The sequence below is a fragment of the Bombina bombina genome, chromosome 7, assembly GCF_027579735.1.
Source record: "Bombina bombina isolate aBomBom1 chromosome 7, aBomBom1.pri, whole genome shotgun sequence".
NCBI classification, from domain to species: Eukaryota; Metazoa; Chordata; class Amphibia; order Anura; family Bombinatoridae; genus Bombina; species Bombina bombina.
The window spans coordinates 175,961,852-175,985,835 of NC_069505.1; the positions used below are offsets into that span (position 1 = coordinate 175,961,852).

The 23,984-nt window shown below is 35.5% G+C and overlaps 1 protein-coding gene across 1 annotated transcript; it reads left to right on the top strand.

Moving 5' to 3' along the window:
- Positions 1-16,909: 16,909 nt before the first annotated feature.
- Positions 16,910-19,080, top strand: PHLDA2 (pleckstrin homology like domain family A member 2). Its single transcript, XM_053688920.1, has 2 exons — positions 16,910-17,484; positions 18,650-19,080. The coding sequence occupies exon 1, from the start codon at positions 17,046-17,048 to the stop codon at positions 17,439-17,441; it is 396 nt and encodes a 131-aa protein (XP_053544895.1). The 5' UTR covers positions 16,910-17,045; the 3' UTR covers positions 17,442-17,484; positions 18,650-19,080.
- The last annotated feature ends 4,904 nt before the right edge of the window (positions 19,081-23,984 follow it).

The following is a 23,984-nucleotide window of genomic DNA, read 5'->3' on the forward strand; positions in this document are numbered from 1 at the left end:
CTTAGATATTTAGCAAAGTGTAAAATAAATTGGTAGTGGATCTATCGCCATTAAGTGGGGAGCATCTAGGGCTCACTTAAACCTGAGAGAAATGCTATAATATAATATAATATAAGGGGGCTTTTCCTTAATCTTACTATTCTAGGTTGATGATAAGTAAAACTAGATCTCATACTCGCTAGGGTCAAGGAGTATTCAGGGAATCAGGACACCAGCAGGTATGTTATCCACGTATCTAATCTCAGTGGGACACAAATTCCAATACCCTTAGAACAGTAGGTGTAGGCCCTGTTTTAAATAAACATCTAATTCAGCAATCTTATCTAAATAACCTGGTAAGTATAATCCCAAAAACACACATATAAACTGACCGGGTAAGTGGTAACAACAAACATAACGAAGCAAATCAAACAGATCTGTTGTGTAACTAAACTATGTAGCACTATGACTTTGTAAGTCAGCCCTCCCCAGACCGTCTCTTAGCTTGGGAATGGTCTCCAGTGTGGAGCCTAGTTATGGGGTCATGTAAGGCATTATAAGGCCCTTCAACAACACAGCTCAAAGTCCAGACCGTTAAGACCACATGGAATTGTCTGTCACTTGCGTGGTTCTGTAGCCAGTGGGAGGAAAACTTATCGTTCAGGACGGTTTCTTCTTGGGATCGTATTCACATGCTGCGTGATGCAAGGCCTAGATGGGATATGGCGCAATCGCTACTGGGCTGCCCCATGGGTAAGGACTCTAGCTGCACACCGCCATCCAGAAGCAAGTCTTTCAGACCGTTGCCGGTCTTCTAAAAAAAAAATTTAATTAAAAGAAAAAAAGGTTTTGTTACAGAAATTAAACAAATGGATGTTCTTTGTAAATATAGGATTACAAGTGAACACAATATTAATTACAAATCGTATATCACATATACCCTTTCCACTTTTCAACGTTTCAACCATTTTATTTCCAAGGCTTAAAAATGGTAATTGATAAATTGGTATTTTAAAAGGGAAACCCATTCAAAACATGTAAAACTTACATATGTTTAATAAATCATATGAATAAATTAGAATTATATTGATGTTATACTTTATAAGGTACCTATACATTTGTTTAAGCACTGAAATATTATATATTAAACTAATAATTCACAATTATATATATAGTTTAGAACCATAAAGAAAAATATAAATGTAGCATTGCTTCCAACACACACATGATACAAAGACAATGTATTAGCACTCACTCTGAATTTCAAATAAGACATAAATAAAAAATGCTGACAAATTTCAAAATTGGTGCCTACGAAGTTGAATTAAAACTGTGCATAATTTGAATAGAAGTTGAAAAGTTATTTATTTATTTATAAACTGTATGCTCTTTGTTATGAAACTTTAATTTCAGTGTGCCTTAACCCCTTCATGCCTATTAGTAAAAATGAAATCACATGATTGTCAATACGGTCATGTGATTTCAAGGCCAGGATCAGATCATAGGGGACTGCCCCTAGGCAAATTCTTTATATCATCAAAGGGGGGAGCTTTTAAAGATTATAGTATATATTTAAAAATAACTGTGTCTATTGTAGCTGAGTCGATCACAGGTGAAGGTTGCAAGCACAAAACCAGTCTTTTACACCATCCAGCTGGAGTTGACAACCAACATTGATGCTGTGAGCCGCTAATGTTCATCTAAAAGTTGCTGTATGTTAAATAAAAATGGGGGACGGTTACACTTAACAGCTTATGGAAACGTTGTGCAATTGTAAAAGGAAAGTGTATGAACTGCTTACAAAACAGAAGCCAATATTACGTTAAACCAACTGAAAATGTTAACACTGAGCAGTAAACAGACATAAAAGCAGAAAAAAATGCTCTGACATGTTAAAACATTTTATTATATCACAGTTGCTTGAATATAACTACGTGTTTAACCCTTGCAAAGTCAGCTCTCGAACAGCATGCACTTCTGGGATCTAGCTGAACTGAAACTGGTGAGCCAATGACAAGATGCATGTTTTTTTAGCCACCAATCACCAGTTAGCTCCCAGTGGGGAATTCTGCTCCTAAGCCTACCTAGGTATGCTTGTCAATAAAAGATACTTGAAGAATTAATACATTTTAAAATAAAATTTATTTGGAAAGTGGTTTATCTGAACTATGAAAGTTTAAAGGGACTTTCATGCCCCTTTAACACCACCAATGAACTTGGCCTTAAAGGGACACTAAACCAAAAAAAAATATTTCATGATTTAGATGGAGAATACAATTTGAAACAACATTCCAAATTACTTCTATTATTTAATTTGCTTCATTCTTTAGATATACTTTGTTGAAGAAATAGCAATGCACATGAGTGAGCCAATCACATGAGGCATCTATGTGCAACCACCAATCAGCAGCTACTGAGCCTATCTAGCTATGCTTTTCAGCAAATAATAACAAGAGAATGAAGCAAATTAGATAATAGAAGTAAATTAGAAAGTTGTTTAAAATTGCATGCTCTTTCTAAATCATGAAAGAAAAAAATGGGTTTCATGTCCCTTTAAGCTGATTCTAAAGTCAAAATTAAGTTTTCGTGATTCAGGTGGAACATGCAATTTTAAGTGTCTGATTCAACGCCGTGATTGGAGGAAGCCGGATTCCTCATTTTAGACTCAGGAAGAGGCTTTGCAACGGCCGGAGGAAGCTGGAGCGGCTGTCAAGATTAAAAGGTAAGTTTTTTTTTCCACAACAGGAGTGAAATGTAAATTTTGATGAATTAAAGTGCCCCTGTTTTTAATCGAATTTTTTAAAATCAGGCACTTTAGCATCAAAATTTACATTCACTTTAAGCAAAGTGCAAGAGGGTGACGTGGAACCTTTTGAGACTGCAGGTCTGTGCTTTGAGTTTACACATAAAAAGAAAGTGTTTATTAAAAGTGATCGGCCTTGAAAAGTGAATATCAGTGCTGCAAATATCTTTTAAGTTCAGTGTCAAAGCTGTAAAAGATCAGATTTCATGTGGAAATGAGAACAAGGCGTGGGAGTGACATTTATTTACAGAAGAGAAGTAAATTCCACAGCAGAACATGTCCTTACATGCACAGACCGCTGTATCCCCTATGGAATGAGTATAAAAAAAGAGTCTATTGTTTAAATTTGTAGCCCTATTTATTAAAGAATTTCTAACATTTTACAATATGTTGCTCACAGCGCTCACCCTGTAAATGATAATAAAATGATTGTCTGAAATATTGGCTTGGAAATGACACCAAGAAAGTTGCAACATTGTGTAGTTCTTGTGCAATGAACTTTATAAGGTAATAGGTTTAAATTAAACAATTGTGTAAAATGACACAGTGTTCAATAACAAAATGCAGTTCTACTATATGAACCCATGCATAGTCGTCATACTGATGTGGTTTAAATGGTTACATCCAGGGAGGGTCAACTTCCTAACTCATTTAGGGTGCACATCCATATGTTAGAAGCCATTATAGGGACAAAATTACACATTCTCATTTGTTAGAGCATTTCATTTTTATCACTATCAACCCTGCAAATCTATGTGTTTAACCCCTGCAATGGGATTAAACACAAAGATAAAGTAATGCCCAGGAGCACGTAAGTTGATCAAACCAACTGTGCAACTTCCACTGCAGACTGTATCAGTGGCAGTTTCCACTCCGGACCACTTTTGTATTTAAACTCTTTGTTAAAAACTAAGATCTGCATGGTTGCCAGTGATAAAATGGCAATTTAAGAGAGTCCCATATAAATAATGGCTATTAAACATACAAATTATATATATATATATAAAAATATAATCAATATTAAACAGGATGCACTCTTTGGGTTTACACGGTACAAAACTTTTATTGTGAACAGACATCTGAGGAAGGGGTGACAACCCCAAAAACATACACAATAAAAGTTTTGTTTTGTGTAAACCCAGAGAGTACATTTTGTTTGATATTACTATTAGTATTGAATATTGCACCCTGGTCATGTGGAAGCATTTGTCTGTGGGAGTGTGCCACTGTGGATATATATATATATATAATTAGATTTAGGTAAGGTTGCAGGGTATTATGGTTAGGGTTAGGGTTCTGCTATTCTCCCCTTCAGAGGGTTTTTTTTTGTCATGAGGAACTTCCACCAGAAGCCCTCAAAGCACACATATTTAGTTCTGCTTTTGCCAGAGAACCACAAAAATCTAACCCTATATACCAGTTTATGTAGAAATTGTGATTATTAAGAAATAGGTTACTAAATAGGTTAGATATGACAATACTGATACATTTGCCCAAAATCCTTTGGTTCTGGAAAATTGTTAAACCTGTTTTCAGACCTGAGTCCATTAATTTGACATAAAAGAGCAATCATAATATGTTGTAATATAGCATTTTTCATTGCACTATTGCAACAACAGGGATTAAACACATAGTTAAAGTCATTAATGGACAGACAATGAGCTGATATGTACGGTGGCTACAATCTGATTGGCTCAGGACTTGTGGTCATCTTAGGACCTGCTGTGCATTGTAAGCAATACCGCAATAAGAAACTGATCAAATGCATTAGACCAATAATTATTGTCCTTTTAATGTTTCTTTAACACCAATAAGATAATTGTAAATAATTTTTTGACTGTTCTGGTAGCTCTGCAGGGTAACCCCACCCGATGCTGATGATTCCTGCTAGTGTCCAGGAAAGCCGGCACACCCTGTGAGGAACTACTGTATAGGCCCTTTATTGACACCATTTTATTTTTGGTGTTTGAGTTCCCTTCTAAACAAGGCATTTTTGCCACCTGAAGGGATCTCAAGTGATTAACAGCTCCTTTTGGGGCTTGTATATAACTTTTCACTCTAAGAGATTGTTATATATAAGTTCTGTTTTGAGGATAACTTTTGTTTACCCAAATACTCATTTTCCTTTCTTTTATCACCATGATTGTTTATTTGACTGAGGGTAGCACCAGACTTTAATATTATATCTCAACCTGTAGATTACTGTTATATATTAGCCCTATATGTAAAGCCCCCTTTGTAGCTACAACAGCTGGATCTCTTCTGGGAAGGCTTTCCACAAGATGTTTGTGGGAGTTTGTCTGTGGGAATTTGTGCCAATTCAGCCAGAAGAGCATATGTGAGGTCAGGCACTGATCATAAATGAGAAGTTCTGTCTCACAATCAGCATTCAATTCACTCCAAAGGTCTTCAGTGGGGTTAAAGTCAGGGCAAACACTCAAGTTCCTTCACACCAAACTCCTCAAACTTTGTCTTCATGGACCTCACTTTGTGCACAGGACACAGTTATGCTGGAACAGGAAAGGGCCTTCCCCAAACTGTTGCTATGAAGTTGATATAAAGCACCCAATTGTTTTAAATGTCTTTGTATCCTGTGGGATTAAGATGACCCTTTACTGGAAATAAAGGGCCAAGACCAAACCAAAGATTACAGCAGGCACTATGCATTCTGGTAAGCAGTGATCTCCTGGTCTCCACCACACCCAGATTCTTCTATCAGACTGCCAAGTAGTGACGTGTGAGTCATCACTCCAGAGAACAAGTTGCCACTGCTTCAGAGTCTGGTAGGGGAGTGATCTACACCACTCCAGCTGATGCTTGGCATTGTGATATTAATGTGCGGCTTATGCACAGCTGCTCGGCCATGGGAACTCATTTCATGACACCCGGTTCTTGTGCTGATGTTGCTTCCAAAGGCAGTTTGTATCTCTGTAGTGAGTGATACAACAGATGATATGTGAGGTTTACACACTACATGTTCAGCACTCGGCAGTTTACGTGATCTACCACTAAATGGCTCTTGTTGCTTCTAGATGCTTCCACTACACAATAATAGCACTTATAGGGGACTGGGGCAGATCTAGTAGGGCAGACATGTCACAAACTGACTTAGGGCAAAGGTGGCATCCTATGACAGTGCTACATTTAAAGTCACTGAGCTCTTCCGTATGACCCATTATACTGCTGTTTGTATATGGAGAATTCATGGCTATGTGCAAGATTTTATGCACCTGTTAGCAATGGGTGTGACTGAAACACCTGAAATCAATAATTAGTAGTGGTGGCCACATACTTTTAGCCACATAATGTATTTATGCATACAGATTATATATATATATATATATATATATATATATATATATATATATATATATATATATATATATATATATACACTGTATATATATATATATATATATATAGACACTAACACACACATATATGTGTGTGCGTATGTATATATATATATATATATATATATATATGTTTGTATGTGTGTGTGTGTATATGTATAAACTATGTGTGTGTGTGGGCTACAAATATGGTGACGCTTTACAAGTAAGATAATAATCATATTTCCGCAGACCTTATTTATTAAACACAGATCTTAAACATTATGATATAACCGACCACAGAATAACAAAGCATGAAATCTAGTATCCCACCATAGGATGAATAATACCCTCTGTCCTCGCTTTCGACAAAGTCTCAGACGCAACCAGATCTAAGGCACTTCCTGTCCTTTCTAGCACTTGCGTCTGTTCCACAGTTTTACATTCCTTGACCATATTGTTCCTACCACAGCGGAAAGACTCTTCTGGGAACTGAATACTTTAATTATATATTTTTGAGCCTGCTACTGTCTATCTTCAAAGTGTGACTCAGAAATTCTTTATATTATAATTATGTGTAGTTAAGTTTAAATGGTTATTTTTTGTAATTTTTCTTAATTAAGGGTATCTTGCAGAAGGTTTAACAATGAAATGTCTGGGATACACACATTTAAGAGAATAGGATAGGAGAGTCCCAATTAAACTTTCATGAGTCAGACAGTGCATGTCATTTTAAGACACTTTTAAAATTCACTTCTGTAATCAGATTTGCTTTGTTCTCTTGTTATCATTTGCTGAAAAGCATACCTAGGTAGGCTCAGGAGCAACAATGCACTACTGGGAGCTAGCTGTTGATTGGTGGCTGCACATTTATGCCTCTTGTCATTTGCTCACCTGTGTTCCGCTAGCTCCCAGTAGTGTACTGCTGCTTCAAAGCTGACTCCCTTTGCAGGAGTTAAACACATAGTCTCAGTATATACAACCAACAGTGCAATAATAAAATACTTTAACATATTAGAGTATTTTCTTTTTGAACTTTTATATCCCTTTAATTTATATTTTTCCAAGACATGTTTTTAATAAAAGGACATTATAGTCAACATTTTCTGTTGTTTAAGGGGACATGATACCCCTTTTTTTCATGGTTCAGGTTTACTTCCTTCTTTTTGCATTTATTGAAGCTTTATATGACAACAGTTTTACAAGAATACTTGGAAAAATTGTATTCATTGTGCACACACTGCTGCAGTCTAGGGGTTAAAAATATATAACAATGTTCAAAGCATTCTGGCAAAACTACTGCTATATAGTGAGAATACGTAGGAAGAACAAACGAATATCAGTTCCTATTTTTAATTAAAAGGGTCATTTTAGTGATAAAAAATATTAGTTATTTTGGAACTAGTGACTCTGCATGTCTATAGCAAATGGGTTAAATACATAGTTAAAATAAGGCTTTGGAGCCACAGAGGACTGTTGATCACAAGCAGACATGACAACTAAGGCAATTAGCAGTGACATTTGCACAGCTGGGTCACGTCTCTATTGCTGCTGATTAGCTCACCGCCCGCATCTGCTCAGGGCCAATAGATCTCTGCAGCTCCCGAGCTGTACTTTAACTATTTATCGAATTAGAGCGTGTCATCTTTTCACTAGATTTGCCCCTAAAAGCAGCTTTCACTGAACATATTTTTAGGCAATAATATATATATATATTGACATCAAGTGTAACTGCTCTTTCATATGCACATAAATTCCCCTTAAAGGGACAGTCTACAATAGAATTGTTATTGTTTTAAAAGATAGATAATCTCTTTATTACCCATTCCCCAGTTTTGCATAACCACCATGGTTATATTAATATACTTTTTACCTCTGTGATTACTTTGTATTTAAGCCTCTGTAGACAGCCCCCTGATCACATGACCTTTTTTTTAATTATCTATTGATTTGCATTTAGCCAATTAGTGTAGTGTTGTGCTAAATCTTAAATAACTCCTCGGCATGAGCACAATGTTATCTATATGGCCCACATGAACTATCAGTCTCCTGTTGTGAAAAGCTAATAAAAAAAGCATGTGATTACGAGGCTGTCTACAGTGGCTTAGAAACAGGCAGAAAGTTAGAGGTTTAAATGTTATAAAGTATATTAATATAACAATGTTGGTTGTGCAAAGCTGGGGAATGGGTAGTAAAGGCGTTGTCTATATCGTTTTAAACAATACAATTTTTAGTGTAGACTGTCCCTTTAAGATAACACTGTAAAGGTGTAATACTTCTGATAATAGCATGTGTCTGTAGTGGATTGTGGGTATGACTGACGTCTGTGTATGTTAGCTATGTGCAGTTAATGTATGAAGCTGTGGTGCATGGTTTGTTCTCTGTGAGTTCACTTGCAGTTTGGGGAGTGGCATTTAGAAGAAAGGCAAGCATGTGAGGATTCCTGCAGGTGACGGCAAGAACCGCCTCATTCCTATTGAACTCTGGCCCTGAACTGAAAGAATAGTGTCATGTCTAAGGGACTGTATTTTAATGTGAGACAGAACCGTTTTTTTATTTTTTTACCACAGATAAGGATAAAGGACACATCTGTCTGACAGACATCCTGTTCTTAAAGGACCAGTCAACACAGTAGATTTGCATAATCAACAAATGCAAGATAACAAGACAATGCAATAGCACTTAGTCTGAACTTCAAATGAGTAGTAGAATTTTTTCTGACAATTTTAAAAGTTATGTCTTTTTCCACTCCCCTGTACCATGTGACAGCCATCAGCCAATCAAAAATGCATACACGTACCATGTGACAGCCATTCAGAAATGCATACACACTTATTCTTGCACATGCTCAGTAGGAGCTGGTGACTCAAAAAGTTTAAATATAAAAAGACTGTACACATTTAGTTAATGGAAGTAAATTGGTAAGTTGTTTAAAATGGCATGCTCTTTCTGAGTAATGAAAGTTCAATTTTGATTGAGTGTCCCTTTAAATGGACAGTCTTGTCAAAATGAACTTGCATGATTTAGATAGGACATGCAATTTTAAACAACATTCCCCTTTACTTTTATCATCAAATTTGCTTTGTTCTCTTGGTATTCTTTGTTGAAAGCTAAATCTAGGTATTCTCATATGCTAATTTCTAAGCACTTGAAGGCCGCCTCTTATGTCAGTGCATTTTGATCATTTTCACAGCTATACAGTGCTAGTTCATGTGCGTCATATAGATAACTTTGTGCTCACTCCAGTGGATTTACCTAGCAGTCAGCACTGATTGGCTAAAATGCAAGTCTGTCAAAAGAACTGAGACAACGGGGCAGTCTGCAGATGCTTAGATACAAGGTAATTAAAGAGGTTAAAAAGTATATTAAGTTTTTATATTATATTTAGTATAAATGTCTTTGTAATGATCAAAAAAGGCTTTGCTAATTTCCTTGGGATCTGTAATTATCCTATTGTCTTGCCTCAGTGATTTAACAGCATTGTTGGTTTGTCTATTCTTAATTAAAATGGCCAAATACTTAGCAGACTTGCCAAAGCTACCCGAAAATTTGGGGTTTTGTTTTAATTCCTCCTGGAAAGTTCTATATTTTAAGAAAAGATCCCTCTCTTTTCTATGCCTGAGGTATTCCTCCCATTTACTTTTAATTGGAGTTGCTATATAGGCTTAATAACTGTTTCGGACTTGGTTTGCAAGTTGTATCTCCCTGGCTTTAGATTTCTTTTTCCACTTACACAGATAAGCCAAAATGTCACCTCTTATGAAAGCTTTAAATGCGTCTAAAAAAATCTCAGGCCTTGCCTTATATTCACTATTATTGGCCGAGTATTGGTGCCATTTATCAATTAACCAATTTGTGAAAGGAACATTATTTACCAAATATTTAGGAAACCAAAATCTTGAAAACCTGGGACCAGGATACCAATAAAGAGATATTTGTAAGGATATAGCCGCATGGTCTGAGATAACAATATCTTTGATATCTGATGTTATGTTTTGACAAAAGAGAACATCTGAAACAAGAAATAAGTCTATCCGCGAGAAGGAATTGTGGGTTTTGGACTCGCAAGGAAAGCCCCTTTGGTCTGGGTTCTGTAATCTCTAGATATCGAGGAGGTTTAAGTTAGATGTAAAATGTTTAAAGATCTGAGTAGTTCTATTGTCTACTCTACCTTGTATACGGGAAAACCTGTCAAGCCGTAAGTCCATGGTCATATTGAAGTCACCTGCAATCACAAGCTTCTTACCATTATATTTCAATAATTTAACTTTTAACATATCCCAAAAAGCTTTATCAACCTTGTTAGATCCATATACATTACATAATACAAATTCTACCTCTTGTATTATAACTTCTAAAATTAAAAATCTACCCAGGGGGCAGCGTCTTGGGATACAATATCATAGAAGACATTTTTGTGGAAAAGAATCACAACTCCCTTACCTTGGAAACAACGCCACCAACCCATTTGGTTTTAAGTTTTGCTGCTTCTGTTGGATTTAGATGTGTCTCTTGAAGAAAAACTATTTGAGGGTGAAAAGAATTCAAATGTTTTAAAATAATTTTACTTTTCATTGGAGATGTTATACCTCCTACGCTCCAAAATAAAAAGTTTACCTTTTCACTAGTTCTCAGTTATCCTGAAATAAAACCATTTGCAGGGGCTATCATGGAGGAGGGGGGGGGGGAGAGGAAGGTGAAGAGGAAAAAAAAAAAAGAAAATATAAGGGAGGAAATCTACCATACCACACAGTATTAAAAAAAGGACCTCAGACTTTAAAGGACCAGTAAACACAGTAGATTTGCAGAATCAACAAATGCAAGATAACAAGACAATACAATAGCATTTACTCTGAATTTCAAATGAGTAGTAGATTCTTTTCTAACACATTTCAAAGTTATGTATATTTCCACTCCCCCTGTACCATGTGATAGCAATCAGCCAATCACAAATGCATATACGTATAGTCTGAGTTCTTGCACATGCTCAGTAGGAGCTGGTGACTCAAACGAGTGTAAATATAAAAGACTGTGCACATTTTTTTTTTAATGGAAGTAGATTGGAAAGTTGTTTAAAATTACATGCTGTATCTGAATCATCACAATTTAATAAAACCGGAGTGTCCCTTTAAATAACTACATTCTAAGTTATTATCCTAGCCCAAGCTCTACACATGACGCTAAGGCCTCTTTAGCATTTTTTTAAAACTTGTATCTGGCCGTTTATTTCAATCAGAATTTTAGCAGGATACACCAATCTAACATAGCAGTTCGCTTTAATTAATTTGTTGCAGTAGGGAGCCATTTCTCTTCTCTTTGTTGCCGTTTCTGCAGAGAAGTCTTGAAATAAGGGAATTTTATTTTGTTCAATAATACATTCAGTAAGCTTACGATAATGGGAAAGAATGTTGACCTTATCCTGGAAGTTTAAATATCTAATCACTATTGCACAAATGCACGGCCCTTATTCTTAGGGTCCACATTATGCCCAACAGGACCAATTCTGTCGGCTCCTTCTACCGCTAGAGGTGGGTTAACAGAAATCCCCAAAATCTGGGGGAGCTGGACTGAGGCAAAGAATAGAAGATCCCTGAATACTGTTGATTCTGGTAATCCAACCACTTTTACGTTATTACACCTTGATTTGTCTTCAAGGTCTTCTATTCTTGCCTGTGGGGCAGCTACCTTGCTACCTTGTAAGGTGGTAGTACAATCCATGGTATTCATCTGATCTTCAATATTAGATATTCTTGTATCTGCTTCTGCTAATCTACTAGTAAACTGCCTGATTTCTAACTCTAGCCCAGATATTTCAGTTTTTAGCCCTTCAAATTGTGGGGCAAGAAGATCAGCAATTTGCTATAGCAGCAGTTTATGGTCTGATGAACTACTCTGAGAATCTTCAGAAAGGACCAGACTAGAGTCTGTATTTTTAGACACATTACTTCTATCTTTTGGTTTCAAAGGCATTGCAGGTAATTTTTGTGTAATAAACGTATCCATTCAAAAAAATCACAGAAAGAAAAGGGAAGTGAAAAATTATTAGAAACCACACATGGCAACAGAAAAATAACCAACACTAGATTAAATATAAAAAAAGGTGACACCCCGACATATGTGCAATCAAATGTGAGTTGTCCCTTTAATAAAAGGAGCAAAGAATGTAAGGGAAAAAAACAACAACAAACAGACAAAAAAAAAAATCTGTGAACCTGAGAAAAGTGTATTTATTAATGAATTGTTCTGCGGAGTAGGTGCTTTAAGAGAATTTTACATCCCAAAATCAACTACCATAGAAATTCCTTCACATGGACTATAAAGAAATTACCATGGGATAACATAGCATGTAGCAAGATTAAAATTAAGGTTACAAATTTAAACAATTTCAAACAAAGAATATTGAAATCATTGTATAACTATAACACTGCAAAAAAAGGATACTAGTTAAATTGAACAGAATATAACTTTGAACATTCCCTAGAGGGGGGGGGGGGGTGATAGGACCAGCACTCTCATTACGTTTTAAGTGCTGGAGCAAAATATAACAGGCACCAGTCAGATATACTGAGTGTAAGGTACTTTTATAAGGCAACCAGGTACCAGGTTTTAAAGGCAAAATAGTCCTCTTTAATAGGAGGCATTGGGGTGCTACTGTTCAGGATCAAATTTAAAGTCAGCTAATGGGAAACTCCCTGGAGAAATAGTCAACCTCTGTAAATAGTTGGGCTGCCGTCACAGCCAGTTACCCCAAATAGAGCTCTTTTTCAGGCTTCAGTAAACAAAGGATGATGAGAGAAAGAGGAATTTGCACCCAGAAGTACTGTAACTTCAGTAAAGAGACCTCCAGCAGATCTTAAAGGGACATAATACACTCAATTTTTCTTTGCATAAATGTTTTGTAGATGATCTATTTATATAGCCTATACAGCTTTTAATTATAGTTTTGCTTATTTTTAAATAACATTGCGCTGATTTTCAATCTCCTAACCAAGCCCTAAAGTTTTAGGAGAACACCGAGATCTAAAGGTCTCTGCTCAGGTGAGATAATCTAAAGCTCTATGAGCTCAGGTGAGATGATCTAAAGCTCTCTTGCTCAGGTGAGATGGTCTAAAGCTCTCTACTCAGGTGAGAAGGTCTAAAGCTCTCTGCGCTCAGGTGAGATAATCTAAAGCTCTATGAGCTCAGGTGAGATGATCTAAAGCTCTATTGCTCAGGTGAGATGGTCTAAAGCTCTCTGCTCAGGTGAGAAGGTCTAAAACTCTCTGCGCTGAGGTGAGATGGTCTAAAGCTCTCTGCTCAGGTGAGATGATCTAAAGCTCTCTGCTCAGGTGAGATGGTCTAAAGCTCTCTGCTCAGGTGAGATGGTCTAAAGCTCTCTGCTCAGGTGAGATGGTCTAAAGCTCTCTGCTCAGGTGAGATGGTCTAAAGCTCTCTGCTCAGGTGAGATGGTCTAAAGCTCTCTGCTCAGGTGAGATGGTCTAAAGCTCTCTGCTCAGGTGAGATGGTCTAAAGCTCTCTGCTCAGGTGAGATGATCTAAAGCTCTCTGCTCAGGTGAGATGATCTAAAGCTCTCTGCGCTAAGGGGAGATGGTCTAAGGGCTCGATGATTAAAAGCTCTGTGGGCTGGCGAGATTATTAAAAAATGCTCGCCAGTCCTATTTCCCTGGTGGAATGATCTAAAGCCACTTTTATCCATGAAAACAGGGCGTCTTGCTAAGGGGCCTATACTGCATTTTCATATGAAGAATGCACAATAAAATTCATATTTTAAACATCATACAAAACAAATATTTGACCCAATCACACAAAAATAAGCAGGGAAAATTTGTATTGTTAAGGTGCATCAAAAATCGTAACAAAATTCTTCACAAAATATTGTATTTTAACAAAAAACATAAAATTTGTGTGTAATTTACACAGGAATAAATCTAATTAAATATGCACAGCATAAATTGTAATTTTAGTGAACTGGAGGTGCAAAAATCACACAGATATTTGTACTTATAAAATACAAAATGCAAAGCGTAATTGTTGTTTTTTTGTAAAATGGGCTGAACATGGGCGTATATGAAAATGTCTCTCTAATCCTAGCGTAATTCTATAAAGATTTTCGCACTGCAGATCTCACAGTTTTTTCTCCCCAACTAAAATGTGGTGAGCTTTTCTCAAAACACTCAATATACTTATAATCCTGCTCAGGTGAGATGATCTAAAGTTCTTTGCTCAGGTGAGATGATCTAAAGCTCTCTGCTCATGTGAAATGATCTAAAGCTCTCTGCTCATGTGAAATGATCTAAAGCTCTCTGCTCATGTGAGATGATCTAGAGCTCTCTGCTCATGTGAGATGATCTAAAGCTCTCTGCTCAGGTGAGATGATCTATATCTCTCTCTTCAGGTGAGATGGTCTAAAGCTCTCTGCTCAGGTGAGATGATCTAAAGCTCTCTGCTCAGGTGAGATGATCTAAAGCTCTCTGTGCTAAGGTGAGATGGTCTAAAGCTCTGTGCTCAGGTGAGATGATCTAAAGCTCTCTGCTCAGGTGAGATGATCTAAAGCTCTCTGCTCAGGTGAGATGATCTAAAGCTCTCTGCTCAGGTGAGATGATCTAAAGCTCTCTGCTCAGGTGAGATGATCTAAAGCTCTCTGCTCAGGTGAGATGATCTAAAGCTCTCTGCTCAGGTGAGATGATCTAAAGCTCTCTACTCTGGGTCCAATGATCTAAGACTTCTGGTCAGTACTGTGAGGTCCCTAAAATCATTTTACAAAGACACATTTTAGTCTGTTTAGCTGTTTATCTAGCTAGGTATGAAGGAGAGACATATACATTACAATAAAAGCTCCAAAAAAGTTAGTTATTTTTCTACATGTCAGTGAGTTTTTGACCCTCAGGCTCTTAGAGAAAGCAATGGAAAATTAGCATTTTATTATCTCTTTGTGTCCCCCATAGGTAGTATTATTTCTTCTATACCTTCTCAATTACATAGCTTTTCTATCATCAGTACTTATGTATTTACCTATTCAGTATATGAGGAAATACAACAAAACAAAGCAATTATGTCAAATGACAAAATAAAGGCAAATTAGCTATTTAAATAAATTAAAGTGAATGTAAATGTTGATGCTAAAGTGCCCAGTTTTAAAAATTTGACTAAAAACAGGGGCACTTTAATGCATCAAAATTTACATTTCACTCCTGTTGAGAAAAAAAACTTACCTTTTAATCTTCACAGCAGCTCCAGCTTCCTCCACCCGTCGCAAAGCCTCTTCCTGGGTCTAAAATGAGGAATCCGGCTTCCTCCAATCACGGCGTTGAATCAGACACTGATACCCCCGGTGGGGAAGCGATGATTGGAGGATGACCTATCCATCATTTCTGACGTCAGAAATGGCTTGCAACGACCGGAGGAAGCTGGAGCTGCTGAGAAGATAAAGAGGTAAAGTTTTTTTTCACAACAGGAGTGAAATGTAAATTTTGATGAATTAAAGTGCCCCTGTTTTTAATCAATTTTTAAAAAAAACAGGCACTTTAGAATCAAAATTGACATTCACTTTAATACACTCAAGTGGACAAAATGGATTACTGTGAACACAATAATAGAGGGGGAAAAATCACAGTACAGTGTTCCTTTAACCCATGTGGGTTTTGACATATTTATACTACTTTAATACTTCTAAATTAAGAAAAACACAGGACGCGAACCATTACTAGGGTTGCCAGTCCTCCTCAAAAATACTGGACACATTCTAGATGACTCGGCACTATGGTAGGTTGGGTCACACAATGACCCCCCCCCCCCAAAAAAAAAAGCTTGCACCCTTGATCCAACCATGTATATTTTTAACTAAGCCATTTACCCGTTGGTTTCTATTAACACACTAAATCAATAAATGTTACCTGTTTGCCAGTAACTCATGTGAACAGTAGTGATTTGAGCCCCTTGTCTACCAATTACTTTTTCTGTTTCATATTCGTAATGCATTGAGGCATAGAAGGTATTTTACATATAGCTAAATCTCAGGAGCGTTAAAAAAACTGGACCAAAATTTTTGTGAAGATTTTACTGGACAGCCTGCTAACATACTGAACTGTCCAGTTCAATACTGGAACCTGACAACCCTAGCCATTGCTGGGTCGTGACTTTGTATATGTGTTGTATGATTGTGTATGTTGTTTATGTATTGTATAAAAGTGTAGTGTGTGTTATTACATTTTTCCAACACTTTCAAGTACAATCAGGAAGAAAGTATGCACACATTTTAATCACTTGGCCAAAATTTGCAGCTATTTTATAATATTACATCAGAAATTTTCATACCAAGAAATAGGGTCACGAAGGTATGTGGTATCATGGCACTGGGTCATGGGAAAAAAAAGTTTGAATACACCTGCACTAAACAGTTTAGTTTTCATACTCACTTTCCCTTGTAAAAAAAAATGAAACTCGAATGTAAAACTAAAACTAGACAGTGCTGGCCAAACCTGTGATTGAATCAGTAAGTGATTGTGACCACCCAGAGCAGAACACGGTTTCAAAGCGCAGGAAACAGCTTGACAACTAACATGTGTTAGAGGAACTTGGTTTCCCTGCCTCCATAGCAGTGTGAATGAATCAGCGCCTCGGGCTGGGTTAATGGTTAGCGTGGGCGGCGTCTACCAGCGCCCCAGACAGCGGAGAGTCTCCTGCAGAAAGAGGTGACTCAGCTGTGGGCGGACCAAGCATTCTTTAAGCAGCGTCATATAGGGAACTGGGCGGGGACGGGAGCTGCCCTTTTTAGAGAAGTGAAATAAATTCTATGATTCTAAAGCATTTCTCACATTCTGACTGCAAAAGCCGGTGAGGATATAAGGAAGCAGAGAGCTCGGTAAATTATAAGAGACAGAAACAAGTGAAACAGGAACCGATATCTGGATAAATCTAGCACCAACCAGAGAATGAAAATGCAGGTACAAGAGGTGATCATGGAAGGAGAGCTGGAGAAACGAAGTGATAATCTCCTTCAGTTCTGGAGAAAGAAAGTTTGTGTCCTAACAAAGGATAGCTTGAATATGTTTGCAGATGGTCAGAAGAAATCCAAATGCAAAGAGTTAAAGTTCCAGTCTATCAAGAAGTTGGACTGTGTGGAGAGGACTGGAAAGTACATCTACTTCACTATAGTCACCAACGACAACAAGGAGATTGATTTTCGGTGTCCTGATGATAGTTGTTGGAATGCAACCATCACTATGGCTCTGATTGACTTCCAGAACAAAAAGGCAATCCAGAATTTTAAGTCCATGAGGGAGAATGATAGGTGCAGCCCTGAGATGAGGGTGGCACCGTGTGTGTGACAAAGAAGTCAGCCACATGTACAGCAACATGAGACAATCAAAGGTGAGAGCAAGGGGACAAGGTGTGCTATATGGGGGTGAATATGTGACTCTATCTGTTCTGTCTGTGAAAATGGGTCAGTTCATCTTTAGCAGAATAAATAAATCCATCAGAGTTTCAAACTTTTCCTGTTAAATGGTTGCTTGTCTCTAAACGAAAAGTATATGGCAAATACATTCTACAGGGCGGCTCTAAAAGATGAATGGCTCCATTCATGTGAGTGTAACATTCCGGTGTAGTCCTGCAGTATGTATTTCTTGTACATCGTATTAAGACGTTATTGAAACATACTTTTTCCTTCTACGCCTCATAGTAGTAAATATTTTTAAACAATTACTGTTTACTTATATTTTATTTATTATTATTTAAAAATATTATTTATTATTAAAGAACCTGTATTATATCTATGTATGAAAATTAATTTGTATATATATATATATATATATAATAATTTATTCACACATAAACTATTAACACTTCATATAATAGGTATGTGTAATACCTATGTGTAATCTCAGTCACATTATATATATATATATATATATATATATATAAATAAATAAAGTGTGTGTATAAACTGTATAACTGTAGTTTTCTAATCAGTTAACCATTACCTTTACTCTACAAAGTGTATTTAAGCTGTTGCATTAGAGTCTTTTTTTACTTTTCTCTTAAATTTAGTTTTTTGCTTATATATCATTTTGACATGAAGTTATCTTTAAAACAGATTGAGATAAAGTATTCAGTGCTGCATTTGAGCAAGGGCTCCTAGAATACTATCCTTGTCTCACTGCTAGAATGTGCACCAGGCTTCTAGCTTTTAAACAAAATTCTCACCCTCTGAAATGTTTAAAAAGATGTAAGTGCTGATCCTCTCTGGGTGAAACCGTAGCTTCCCGCATGAATCATTGAATAACTCATTATATTTTTGATCAGTTCATTTATATGCAATACTTCCTGGGATATTTAGTTGTTTTTTTAAAGACCAACCTAATATTTGATTTAGATTTTTTTTTATTTAATTATGTTTTACAAATTATATGTAACAGGTATTACAAAAATCTGACTTTTGATGTATTGTGTAAAACATTGATTTATGCTACTCCTATATATGTCACGAAATGCGTTGTACGCAGTTATTTTAATATATTTTTTTATTTATTTTCAGATACCATTTGCAATGGACCAAATGAGAAATGAGACAAAATGCCAACAGCGCCAAGTGAAACAGGAAGTCACTTCCTAACAGGGACAATACAGGTTGACAAAATGCTATCTGAGCTAAGCTGTTTGGAATGTTCGGTTTCCACCCAGATATTTAGAAGTACTGAAGAAAGATTGATTGAATAAGATGGAAGATCTTTACTATTTGCAGAGTGTTATTTATATAATATTTATCATCGGAGACGCATTAGGCTGCACAAAGCGGATGTAACCGTATAATTTATTATTACGCTGAACTTTTGTCTATGTATTTATTTTGATGGCTGTCTGTCTTAATATATATATATTTTTATTCAATTTCAAGAATATTAATTCTAAATAAATGTGATGCAAAATGTTAAGTTATTTTATTAAAATTGTGTTTTTTATACAAAATCATTTTATTCTCATTATGTACCTAGATATTCTTTTACAAATTATTTAATATGCAAATATGTGTGTTATTATGGAAAGTTATACACTGCAATATCACATCAGTATAATACAATATTAAACTATTCACAGAGTAGGAAAAACAGGAAATATAATATAAAAGAGTTGTTAAAGGGACACTGAACCCAAATTTTTTCTTTTGTGATTCAGATAGAGCATGCAATTTTAAGCAACTTTCTAATTTACTCCTATTATCAAATGTTCTTCATTTTCTTTGTATCTTTATTTTAAATTACAAGAATGTAAGTTTAGATGCCGGCCCATTTTTGGTGAACAACCTGGGTTGTTCTTGCCGATTGGTGTCCACAGGGCTGAACCAAAAAAAAACTTAGATGCCTTATTTTTCAAATAAAGATAGCAAGAGAACGAAGACAAATTCATAATAGGCGTAAATTATAAAGTTGCTTAAAATTGCATGCTCTATCAGAATCACGAAAGAAAAAAATTGTGTTGAGTGTCCCTTTAAGTATAAGGGAACAAGTTCAGACAAGCACAGTATCATTGAGCAATACACCAAATATCTTGGGATTAGGATCTTGTGCTTTTTACAGGAATAGTTTTTTCTTAAAATGACCATACTAATGCAAATATTGCACACACACCTAGTCAATAGAATCTATTTTTTGGATAACTGACCTAGCTAACTGGGTTAAACACATAGGTAAAGTCAGGTTTGGATACACAAGCTTTGCCACTCCTGAGCAGGGCTACTGGTGATTGGTGGCTTAGTGCAGCTAATGCTTGTGATTGGCCCATTGGCTATGTTCTGCTTGCCTTTCCCAGGCATAACATTATCTATGTGTTTAACTCCTTTGCTGTGCCCAGTAATGCAAAATATATATACTTTTACAATTTACAGCATTTTTTTTTTTGCATTAGTATGTTCCTTTAACATTTGAGAAATATTAGAGTATTATAATGTGAGTTAGCAAGGGGATTCTGGGAAATATAGAGAAAGGATGCTCTACATGCAAGGGTTAAGGAACACTGGAGTGAAAAAATAAGTGCTAGATTACAAGTGAAGCGCTAAATTATCGCGCTCCCGCAAACAGGTAAATTTGGCTGGTTATTGCTACAGCGACCTCGCGGTAGCAATTCATGCTCCACAAATTAACCAGAGGACAGACCTCTGGTTAATTTTTTAAAAGTGCCCCAAATGCCATAAAAATAGGGTGAATTATAGTTTATTAAAATAAAAACTAGCTTTTTTTAATAAAAAAAACTGCACTACGCAGTTTTAGGGCTTTAAAGTTGTTGGGAGTGGGGTGTTAGAAAAAAACTGTACTGAAAAGTGCCTTTACATTGCGGTCTATGGGAACTGTGTTCCCATAGACCACAATGTAGATATATATTTATATGCCTATATACATATATATATTTATGTGTTAATACTTGTATATAGACATATTAACACATAAATACATATGTATATACACATATTAACACATAAATACACATATATATATATATAGACATATTAACACATAAATACATATGTATATACACATATTAACACATAAATACATATGTATATACACATATTAACACATAAATACATATGTATATAGACATATTAACACAAATACATATGTATATACACATATTAACACATAAATACATATGTATATACACATATTAACACATAAATATATATGTATACAGTATAGACATATTAACACATAAATATATATGTATATACACATATTAACACATAAATATATATGTATACAGTACAGACATATTAACACATAAATACATAATGTATATAGACATATTAACACATAAATACATATGTATATAGACATTAACACATAAATACATATGTATATAGACATATAAATACATGCATAAATACATATGTATATAGACATATTAACACATAAATACATATGTATATAGACATATTAACATATAAATACCTGTATATAGACATATTAACACATAAATACATATGTATATAGACATATTAACACATAAATACATATGTATATAGACATATTAACACATAAATACATATGTATATAGACATATTAACACATAAATACATATATATATATGTATATATATATATAGACATATTAACACATAAATACATATGTATATACACATATTAACACATAAATACATATGTATATAGACATATTAACACATAAATACATATATATAGACATATTAACACATAAATACATATGTATATACACATATTAACACATAAATATATATGTATATACACATATTAACACATAAATACATATGTATATAGACATATTAACACAAATAGATATGTATATACACATATTAACACATAAATACATATGTATATACACATATTAACACATAAATATATATGTATATACACATATTAACACATAAATATATATGTATACAGTATAGACATATTAACACATAAATATATATGTATATAGACATATTAACACATAAATACATATGTATATAGACATATTAACACATAAATACATATGTATATAGACATATTAACACATAAATATGTATGTATATAGTCATATACATATATATTTAAAAATGCTGCCATTGCTGCTCGAGGTTCTGATGCCGTCTGTGACAGCATCAAAACGAGGCTCCCAAAGGAGCCTATGGAAGCGCGCTCTCGTGAGCGCAATGCTTCCTAGCAATGCAAACATATGTGCTTAACTTGTAATAATAGCGCACATTAGCCTGCGCTGGTATTACATAGTGGATCGCTAATATCACTTGCACGCAATATTTAGCTTTCGACTTGTAATCTAGTCCTAGCTTGGAAATGCAAATCCATTTGAGATCTTTTGTTCTCAATGAAATAAACAAATTTCAGTCACATTGTAAAGGCTGTTAAATACAGTTTCTTTATTTTAGATATGTATAAGACATAACGTTCTCTATTTAGCAATATGTTTTACGAGTGACGCCCTTAGTATGCCATGTGTATATCAGTAGGGTGGTCTCTAGAGAAACTAAGCACTATTTAACTACTATACTATGGGGACAATAATAAACGGTCTATAATAATGTGATTAGGTTACTTTACTTTGTTAAATATTTCCTAATATTTGATAAAATAATTTGAATTTCCTGGGTAAAGAAATTAGGGTTAAACAGTAATCAAGACAGTGCTGATAAAATAAAGTAAGGTAGCTCTAAAGCAAGAGTACATTTGTAATCAAATAAATAAGCAAATAGTAAAAATAATACAATAAATACATAATAACTAATAAATACATAATTGAATAATAAAAAAAACTTAATAAGGAGGGATTTGTTGACAAATATATAACTGACAGTTTGTGGAACACCTGTGGGTTCTGTCTAAACGTTTTCCAGACAAAGGGCTACCTCTTTTTAATTTCAGTGCTGATTTTCTGTATTGCACAGTAACTGGGGGAATATTTTTGAGAGTGAGGTGGAAGGGAGTGAGCAGGCAAAGAATTAGTGTTGTGCAGGGGCATTAGGTGGACGCAGATCCGAGGAACGTTGTCACAGATATACACAGCCTGATATTTAAAACCTCACTGCTCAGGTGAGATATTCTGAGAAGTCTCATCACTACAGCGAGGTCCTTTATAAAATAAATACATTTAGAAGCACAAATTTTATCTTGAGAAATGTTTCTGTTGCTTTGTAGTGTTCTTTATGTAAAACAGAGACTCCTACATTACAATACAAGGTATACCCCCCCCCCCAAAGATTTTGTGTTACTTCTCTCCATCAGGTCCTCCGAGAGAGAACAGGGGACAGTTGTGTTCGTGGCCAGTAGAGGGGAGGAAATTCTCAGCTAGTGTTGCCCAGCTGGTCAAAACTGTAAAGCCTAGTGTTATGTTTACAAAGTAACGGAATACCTGAGGCTGAATGAAGACAAACTTTCATTAAATTCAACGTAAAGAGATATGAATCGCATTTTTTTATTTCATGATTCAGATAGAGCATGCAATTTTAAGCAATCTCTAATTTACTCCTATTATCAATATTTCTTTGTTCTCTTGGTATCTTTATTTGAAAAAGCAGAAATATATAAGCTTAGGAGCCGGCCCATTAGCAAGCAATCAGCAAGCGCTACCCAGGGTCTGAACCAAAAATGGGTCGGCTCCTAAGCTTACCTTTCAAATTAGAAAGTTGATTAAAATTACATGTTCTATCTGAATCATGAAAGAAAAAAAAATGGGTTTCATATCAAATTAATCATCACTAGCTGCCTTCCTGGACAGCAAGTGAGTATTGTGATCCTGCCAACTTCCTATCCAGCCCTAAACATACGTCTGTAAGGTCACACATTACCTCTCAAGTGTATCTTTACAAGAGGAATCAGACTTACAGACAATTACACCCCTCCCCTTAGGTTTTGTTGTCTTTGAACTTTTTTTAATTCTTCAATGTCTTGAAAAGTAGTATTGGGAACTACACTCATGATTCAAGGTGAGGTTGCACCAGAGTCATATAAAGTTGCTGAATAAAGGCTGTGACACACTGCAAGCGGAGCGGTGCGCAGCGTGTAGATGCAGCTGTGCACGCTCAGTGTGTCCTGCCTTTTCATCTCTGAGCACTCTGCTGCGTCAGGTCGCGTAGCTGAGCGCTCAGAGATGAAATATTTGAACTTCAGAAGCGATGCAACGCGGAGCAAAGCAGCTGCTTCGCCTCGTGCCGCATCGCTTGCAGTGTGTCACAGCCTTTAAGCTTTCCGTGCATCTATGCCACGTTTTATGGACATTCTTGTCTTGTTTGCTTTTTTAGTTGCTAAATTGTGCATTGTGCACTGTTTGTTTGTTTGTTTTATTTTCTTAATATACCCCAACATATTTTTCCATCCCAAATTTTACCAAATTTGTATTTCTTTT